The 8,834-nt window shown below is 55.9% G+C and overlaps 1 protein-coding gene across 1 annotated transcript; it reads right to left on the bottom strand.

Moving 5' to 3' along the window:
• Positions 1–233: 233 nt before the first annotated feature.
• On the bottom strand, positions 234–8,425 carry LOC102945158 (glucose-6-phosphatase catalytic subunit 1). Its single transcript, XM_007054782.3, has 5 exons — positions 8,167–8,425; positions 7,246–7,355; positions 7,046–7,151; positions 5,293–5,408; positions 234–4,509 (listed from the first exon to the last, which is right to left on the bottom strand). The coding sequence occupies exons 1-5, from the start codon at positions 8,382–8,384 to the stop codon at positions 3,998–4,000; spliced, it is 1,062 nt and encodes a 353-aa protein (XP_007054844.2). The 5' UTR covers positions 8,385–8,425; the 3' UTR covers positions 234–3,997.
• Between the last annotated feature and the right edge of the window lie 409 nt (positions 8,426–8,834).

Raw genomic sequence — 8,834 nt, 5'->3', positions numbered from 1 at the left:
GTTGCAAACTTTCCCCAGATAAATGGTACAAGTAGCTTTGTTAACCGGCGCTGACATTCTTGGCCAGGGCTGGGGACCGCACTGCCAGGCAGAGGTCCTTTGCCATCCCTCATGATCCAGCCTCCAGCAAGCCCAGGGAACATTGTGGTGCATGCCATGATCCTTGGCTTTTGCCTCATTTGCCGTTGGTGGCCAGTACCACCCTTGAAGAGCAACAGGCAGTGACTGCAGTGTGAGCAGATTTATTCCGGGTTACTGTGACCAGTACAAACTCCCCTTTAAATGTATTTGGTGCAGAATGTGGGGAAGAAGGAGGTTAATCCCAGTAGGGGGTGGACTCTGACAATTGCTAACCGTTACTGAGAAAAACACCAAGGTAACTCAAAGGAGTCCCTACTCAGGATCCTGTGCGCGCTGCCCTTCAGATGAGGGACATGCCTGCAGGAGCCCGAGAGAGAGAAGTAGGATGTTGTATCATCATTCATATTGGCCAAGCAGTTTTCACTTTAACCAGGGCAATCTCTGGGGGTGAGGGGGACGCGATGTTATGGCAGGAATCAAAGGTGAGACTGGCTCAAGCTGGTCTCTCAGTCACCCTGCCTCGCAGAGCTGGAACCAGATGGGGAAGTGGATGAAGAAGGCTGATAGTGGCAGTCAAGGCGATGAAGAGGAACCAGTCCTGGGAGTTCTCCTGTAGGAAGCGATCGCCTGGATCCCTGCCTTGTGCAGGACGCTCGTGCCAGCCTCCATCCTTTGCTGATGTTCTGAAGCCACTGCAGGTGCTGGAGCGTTTAACCTGTTTGTGCTGATGCTGCTGGACTGTGCTGGTTAATGCACAGCCTGGCTGCACATGCTGTCACTGACCTCTGAACTCAGCAGCGACCTCTGCCAAGCTAGCGCTGACCCACTTACAAGCCTGACGCAAGTGTTTGTCAAACCATGGCTGTCGAAAGTCCCTGACAGCCTGGCATTACCTTGAAATGATGATGCAACATCTTGCACCGTACTGACAAACAGGGATTGCAGCCGATCATGCTTCTGCCAGGGTGGTCACTAGCTGCTCGGTGACCACGTGCATTCACAGATTACATGTAACCCTTTGCTCACTTCAGGTACACGTAGTCTAAGAATCTGTTCAGCTGGCAGGCAGAGTGGAGAATACCAGCATTTGGAGTGTTAATCTAAGCAACTGGCTGGCAGCTATGTCGTGGGAACATCTCTGCACACAAGGAGTCTGTGTCCCTCCTGCCGGCCTTAAGTTTCATCTTTATTTATGTGCCTGCAGTGACTCTGTCTCTCCGACAGCTGCCTACATTTCTAATTCCTGGTCACAGCAATGCAGGTAACTTCACAGCAGAGACCAAATCTCAGCCCGTTGTACAGCGTCAGCGCTGCTGCAAACCAGCCAGGTGGTTTGTTATGCTTCTGAAGGCCGGGATTACTCTCTCACTGCATTGCACAGCCGAGGTAGCAAGAATTATTAGGGCTGGGCCCAGCAGTGAGACTTGGTGGGATCTGGGTTTCCAATGCGCTTAGGAAAATTGCCGACTGGAATATCACGTCTGAGAGATACCAAACTGCCCCCGGGGGGGTGGTGCGGACTCATGGCTCTCCAGCATCCTTCTCTTGTGGGCAGGAAATGAGCGGTGCTCCCTCATGTTCTCGCTGTTCTGTGCACACTTCACACACCCGTGGTCTGATTGGTGAAAGTTATTGATAACAGGTCAGGAGTCACTCTGAGGCTGTTCACGCATCAGGCCGAATCCCGCGCCAGTTCTGATTTCCTGCACGGATTTGTGTCCCCATCCTCCCCAGTGTGGGTTTTTGTCCATGCTTGGTCTGTGGTGATGGGACCGGAGGGAGGGAGGGTGGTGATGGAAGCCTGAAGCCTTGTGTGACCATAAAGCTAATGGGAACCAAGAGCTATGGGCTCTGTCAGTGTTGTCAAATACCCAGGCTATCTGGCCATACTGCATGCAGGTGAGCAGCTCCTGGAATGGACATTCAGCTTTCAAACCCAAACGCCCTAAGTCAACCCCCCCACCCCATACACATCTTGCTGCTGGAACTTCCCCTGCCACTGAACACAGCTAATTCCAGGCATCGGCACTGACTCCTGACCGGAGCCACGGGAGCAGAGATCTTCCCCTGTGCCAGGGAGCATGGCCAGAATGGAGCGGTTTCTCACTCTCTCAGGTCAAGGCCCTGCCCCTGCACAGAACGATCGGTAGGATGCCAGGTACGCTTCATTAGGTGCATGGTAGGAAGCTGGAGACAAATCACCTGTTGGTCTGGGCCTGAAATAGAAACGAGCTCTGCAAGTAGAGAAGCTGAACTTTGGCCTTGTTCACGCTTGGTGTCAGTCACTAGGAGGATGCCTGGAACGGGGGAGGCTGGGCCGGGCCGGGGCACACTCTGTGACAGCCCCCCTACAGCAGGGTTCTGTCTTGGAGCAGCTACACCAGGGTCAGCAGTCCAGCACTGAGCTGCTTCTGTCCTCAGCATTCACCTCGACGGAACTCCCTAGTGCAGAGTAGGGGCCTGAGGCTGCGCCTCCCATACCCATGGCCTTGCTGCTGCCCCTCAGTTCCTGCCTTCTGGAGCAGTGGTTCTCAGCCTTTCCAGACTCCTGTACCCCTTCCAGGAGTCTGATTTGTCTTGTGGACCCCAAACTTTCACCTCGCTTAAAAACGACTTGCTTACAAAATCAGACATCAAAATACAAAATTGTCCCAGCCCACTACTACCGAACAATGGCTGACTTTCTCATTTTTACCATATACTTATAAAATAAATCCACTGCAGTATAAATAGTGTACTTACCTTTCAGTGTATAGTATACAGAGCACTATAAATAAGTCATTGTATGAAATCTGAGTTTGTACTGACTTTGCTAGTGCTTGTTCTGTCGCCTGTTGTAAAACTAGGCAAATCTCTAGATGAGTTGATGTTCTCCCGGAAGACCTGTGCGTACCCCAGGGGTATGTGTACCCCTCGCTGAGAACCACTGTTCTAGAATGCTCCCCCCCCTCAACCAGACAGGGACTGGATAACTGCCCTGGTCTGTTCATTCCCCTGCAGCATCTGGCACCAGCCCTGTCTTGGAGGGCTCTGGGTCCCTGCATGTCTGGAGGGCCCACTGGGGCAATGAGCAGAGGTTCCCCCCTCAGTAAGATGGCCTGAGGGTGGGAAAGACTGAGTGTAATTTACTAATTTTATTCCCAAAGGCATTTCACAGCTAGCTCCTGTCCCTTGGCCGCCCAGCCGTAACAGCCCTGGTAACACACACAGACACACCCATGCCTACGACACTCCTTGCACAAGCTGCATGCGGGACCTCAGCCCAGCTTTCCCGCGCTGGGAGCCCATGGACACGCCATCCCTGCTCTGCTGGGGTTGAGTTGATTGACACAGCATCGTTGTCACCGTGTGTCCCCAGAGGGGACTGAGCCATGAGAATGGTACGGTGCCGACTGCTCCCCCCTCTGGAGAGCATTTGGTAAGTTGTCGTGTAAGAGGCTGACAACCTGCCCGAGAGCCAAATTCCGGGTGGGACACGGCTCCCTCAGCTGTGTCTATGCCCTCGGCTGGGGCAGCGTTCCTGACCGCCCCATTATCCACTCATGCTCTCTAGAGCAGAGGTTACCATTTGTGCCAGCCTGGGCTGGGCCAGGGGCTGTGGCCAACGAGGACCCAATTATATTTCTCCCTGGCTTGCCAGAGGTGAAAGCAAAGGGCCCGGAGGCCCTGTGCCAGCACTGAGGTGTGTGACAGTCACTCGCTTCCTTTCCCACACAGGTGACAGTGAACTTCCCCTTCCACTCCATGGCACTGAGCCGTGCGTGTGAGCTGATCACGTAACCCGGAGCTGTGAGGTCCGTGGTGCTGGGAGGCCTGTTACTGCCCTGGGAAAGGGAAGGGGGAGCCCTGCAGAGCACATTCCCCTGCCCCGAAGAGCAGCCTGGTTCGGCAGCTACGACGCAAGTTTGCAGGTCAGCTACAGGATCTTCTTGTGGCCCCTCCTGAGCACCTGGGCAATGCAGTAGGGGATGAGTGCCACCGCACACAGGTGGGCAGCGGTGCTCTTGCAGAAGGACAGGACGTAGAACAGTAGCTCTCTATCCGTGGGGAGGTCAAAGGAGTCGAAGAGGTGCAGGAGGAGGAGCGAGGCCACGATGCAGCTCAGGCGGAAGGGCAGCTGCTGGCCCATTTTCCCTTTGCAACTCTCCAGGTACATCTGGGAGTTGAGGGCCAGCCCCAGCCCAAATAGGATCCCCAGGTTCCTGAGGAGGCCGGCGAAGGGGGTGGTGTCAATGTGGACCCACTCCGGCCGGTCACACCACCTCTTGGCTTTCTCCAGGGTCCACAGCAGGTCAACACCGAGAGCCTTCAGCAGCAGGTAGAACCCCAGGGCGAAGCTGAACAGGAAAAGGGTGGTGCCCACGTACCTCCGGAGGCTGGCGTTGTAGATGGCGGGGATGTGGTCAAATGCTTCTGCTACTACCATCCCTAGGGGCAGAAAAGTCTCCATAGGTATGTCTACACTGCAGTTAGTGGTGTATAGATGTTTGGGCTGGGGCTGGAGCCCTTGCTCTAGGATCCTGTGTGGTGTGAGAGTCCCAGAGCTCAGAGTGCAGCCAGAGCCCAAATGTCTATACTGCAATTAAACAGCCCCTTAGCCTGAGCCCCATGAGCCGGAGTCAGCTGGCCCGGGCCAGCCACAGGTGTCTCACTGAGCAGCAAACAGGCCTAGCTGCAAAATGTACCGGGTGGGTGCAGTGCAGAGAGGCCTTGGGGAAGGAGCAGGAACCAGCTCCTGGTACCAGGTGCTAGGCACATGCAGTGACAGCCCCAGGTCACCCAAAGTCACTACTAACAACAGGGATGTGCAGAGAACTGGGACCCTCCCTTCTGTGCAATGGGCCTGCAGGTGCCCGTTGGTTAGCATGTGACCCTGGCGTGTGCTCGCTCACTCGCTCTCTAAAGCACCATGCAAAGCAGTGACATCATGTCAGCACTGAATGATGGCATTAGCCGTGCAAGGGGAGGCCGAGCCCACTATGCTGTGTGTTTGCTTCTCCACACTGCAGACGTGGGTACCTGGGGAAAGACGTTCACCAGTCCCTGCGCTTTGCCATCGTATTTTGAGTACATGGTGATCCCAGAGCTGAGGATGTACGTCTCCTCCAAGCAGGAGAGGACAGGCTATCTAGGGCTCAACATCATCTCTCTGGTCACTGGGCCCTGAAGAGCTGGCGGGTGATGTGAGGGGGAGGCAGCCTTGACACTCACCTGAGATGACACCTGCCATCACCTGATGGGGGAAGTGAGCTGCTAGGAAGACTCGGGACAAGCAGACGCAGACCTGCACAGCCCAGAACACTAGCCACAGGAGGCCGCGGAGGCACCTGCGAAGAGACAGCCAGCCCGGAAGGTCATGGGTGCACAGTGCAAAAGCACTTGAATAAAGCCACAAGCGGCCTGTGAATGAAGGGAGCCTGCGTGTGCAGGAGCAACCAACCCAGCACGAGTGCCCGTCTTGCTAGCTAGCAGATGGGACTGAGTCTATGGCCTGAATGCGTCTGCCACGAGGCCCAGACATGGTGCTGGAACTGGGGGTGCTGGAGGTGCCGCGGCAGCGCCTGGCTTGAAGTGGTTTCCATTATGTCCAGGGTAAACAGTTTGGTTCAATGGCTCTCAGCACCCCCACTGTACAGATTGTTCCAGCCCCCCTGGGCCCAGATGTTAGGGCAACCGAGCGAGCTAGCCAAGGCCTTTCCCATGCCTGGTGCCTCCTGCATGCTGCAGCAGCTCAGGTGAAAGGGGCTTTCCCCAGGGCTGGCCGATTGGACCCATGCAGATCTGCTGCCAGCCGAGAGTCACCTCCCCTGTGCTGGGCCCGTCTCAGCTGGGAGCCCCTCGATCTCACTGACGCTGATGCCAGTCGCTGTGCGGTAACTAGCCGTGAAGCTGCAGTGGGCGCTGCTGTTCCGGCTGCGAAAAGCCCCAGGATATTTCCTTTTGCTCCAGCTCTCGGGGGGCTTCACACATCCCACTTCTCATGTATCTCCTGGTCACAGACGTAACGCGGGAAGAATATCTGGGGGGTGGGGGTAGCAGGAATTCATGCTGACTGGGGGGAGGGGGGCATTTACCCACAATGCCATTAGTCATCCTCCATTGTGCCTTGTCACCCGTGGGACCCTCCTCCGCAGGGTGAAACAATCTCCTCCTCAGGGCTGCAGCAGCAGGTGGAACCGGCTGACTCAGCTCACTCACCCAAATGGAGTGTGCGTGGGGGCCATTGCAGAGCACCCCCCATGTGGCCTGGGAGGGCCCCGCCAGCTCGGCTCCCTCTGGGCTCTCTGTACTGACTCCCAGACCCCAGTTGCGAGCGCAGGAGCCCCTGTTGTGGAGCCTGATTTCTTACCTCTCTTCGCAAGCACTAAGCTCTTCTTTCGGCCTGCAAGTCCAGCTCTCCGGCACCCTCAGGCCTCCCTCAGCCCCCGGTTCAGAACCGCGCTGACTCAGGCTAGTTACAGCCTTCAAGCTGCTTCTCCCTCTGCGCTCAGCCCTTTCACCACCTGGGCTGGGAGAGGGCAGCAGGCAGGCTCCTTACCTTGCTGGTGTGTCCCCTGTGATGAGGGAGGAGACAGCACCCTCCTTCCCAGGGCTCCTCCCAGCTGGCTGGGAGAAGGGACCCATCCCACCTGCACTACCAGGCTCTGGTCCTGGGCCCTTAAAGAAACACTAGCCTGGGTTTTCCCCAAGCACTAACTGTTCATCCAGGACAGACCATCTCCCTCCCTCCCACGCCCCGACACCTGCTTATGCCCTTCCCTTGGCCTTCCTCTGCTCCCACAGTCCCAGGAACCCAAAGGGACACACTGTGGAGCAGGGTTTGACTGACCCCTAGTCCCCTTAGGGGGACAGTCACCCTGTTATGGGTATCAAATCATGGGCAGTAAAAACCTGCCCCCTTCCAGCTAACACAGAGCCGGGCCCAAGCCATGGGAAGGCCCTCGGGCCACCAGGCACTGCTCACCTGGCTGCACAGGACCTGTGTTGGGTGCCCAGGAGGCCGGGCAGCAGGGCCGTCACCATGACGTAGTAGACTCCAGCAGAACCCATGGCGTGGCCTGAGGGGCTTCCTGCGGAGAAGACCCAGTCCCGGCCAGTTAGAAGGGAGAGAAGCCAGGGAGGCAGTTGCAGTGAATCTGAGGGGTGCAATAGTGGGAACCTCACCTGGGCCGGTCTCACAGGTGAGGGGGAACTGCTGGATCACAGGGGTGGTGGTGTTGCCATAGTAACTGGTTTCCCGGACCCACCAGTAGGGTCTCTGCCCAAAGAGCATCCTGCAGTGAAAGGAGAAAATAACCATGCCAGTGCGTGGCCTGGGGCATGTCACGTACCCTCCAGCGCAGATTCCCGGGGGTGGAGGAGCACTGGCTGCCCTACACGAGCCTGTCGGGAGGACTCCGTAGGTGCAAAGTGCTGGCTCACCATAGCTATCATGATTTACTCTTCTTGCCTTTTCAGCTCACTTATTAATTCAGCACCAGCCTCTGCTTTTCGGTGCTGCTCCTGGGCCACAGTAACAGAACAGATGGTTGCAGACGAAGCCAGGCTGTGGACAGACACTGGGGAAGCATCTTGGCCCTATGTGCTGTGAGTAGACAAAGAGCCTCCATGTGTTCCCTGTAGGGGCCCCATTGTGTTCCCCCCATGTGCAGAGAGGGGGGCTGCTGCAGAGCTCAGCGTGCCTTTGGCCCAGGAGCTGCTGGAGCGAAGCACAAGGCTGTGGGTTTTGGAAATTGTCCTTCCTAGCTGATAGCCAAATACAATTGCACCCGCAATTTGCATCAGCTCAGCTCCTTACCACACGAACTCACAGTGCTCTCCACACATTAATTGAGCTTCACGAAACCTGTGTCCCAGTTTACTGAGGGGGAAGCCGAGGATGGAGAGGTAAAGTGACTTGCTCAAGGTCACAGAGCTAGACAGTGGCAGACTCAGGAACAGAGCCCAAGTGTCTTGACTCCCAACCCTGTTCCTCAATCCCAAACCCAGCCTTCCCCTCAGAGAGGCTACATCAGACTCTGGGAGGGCGTGGAAACAACCCCAAACTGCAGCACTCCACAGCCTCTTTTCAGAATCCGCACTCACCACTTAAAGACCAAGTTGAACCAGTCCCCGATCACGGCCACCCAGACCAGCTTGATGCCCACCGCCTCGCAGAGGTGGAACCAGATGGGGAAGAGGATGAAGAAGGTGGTTTTAAGGTCGGCAGCGAAGGAGATGAAGAGGAACCAGTCCTGGGAGCCCTGGTAGTTCTCCTGCAGGTACTGTACCACCTGCACCCCAGCACTGTGCAGCAGGTCCATTATGGCTCCTGGTTGTGTCTCTTTGGATCCCGTTGTTTGCACTGACGGTTTGGTGAACTCAGCTGCTTCTTATACCCTGCCAGCCTCCACTCTTTCATGACATATGCAACCTTTGATCCTGAGCCACCCCTTCCAAAAACTATTGACAGAGCCAGAAATCTGGAGCAAACTGCCTGTACCATCATCCCCAGGAATCAATATCCCTCATTTCAGAGTTTCCCTCTGGTTATTTCTGGGCATGTGGTTGTCACTAGGGGAAAGGGCTGAAAGTTGGGGAGTAAGGCAGAGAATTGCACAAAAGCTGCAACAAGCTAATTTGGTGTCACTGATTTAAAAACAAAGACAGGTTTGGTTGAATGTTAACCTGCCTCTCCAGGAGAATGATGGACTAGAAAACAGATACCGCGAGGGCGTGAAAATGTCCTATTTCTCTGAAGTCTGTTCCTGATT

Source organism: Chelonia mydas, chromosome 27 (genome assembly GCF_015237465.2).
Source record: "Chelonia mydas isolate rCheMyd1 chromosome 27, rCheMyd1.pri.v2, whole genome shotgun sequence".
Lineage (NCBI taxonomy): Eukaryota > Metazoa > Chordata > Testudines > Cheloniidae > Chelonia > Chelonia mydas.
The sequence above is the reverse complement of the archived record's forward strand: the minus strand, read 5'-3'. Positions and strand labels throughout refer to the sequence as shown.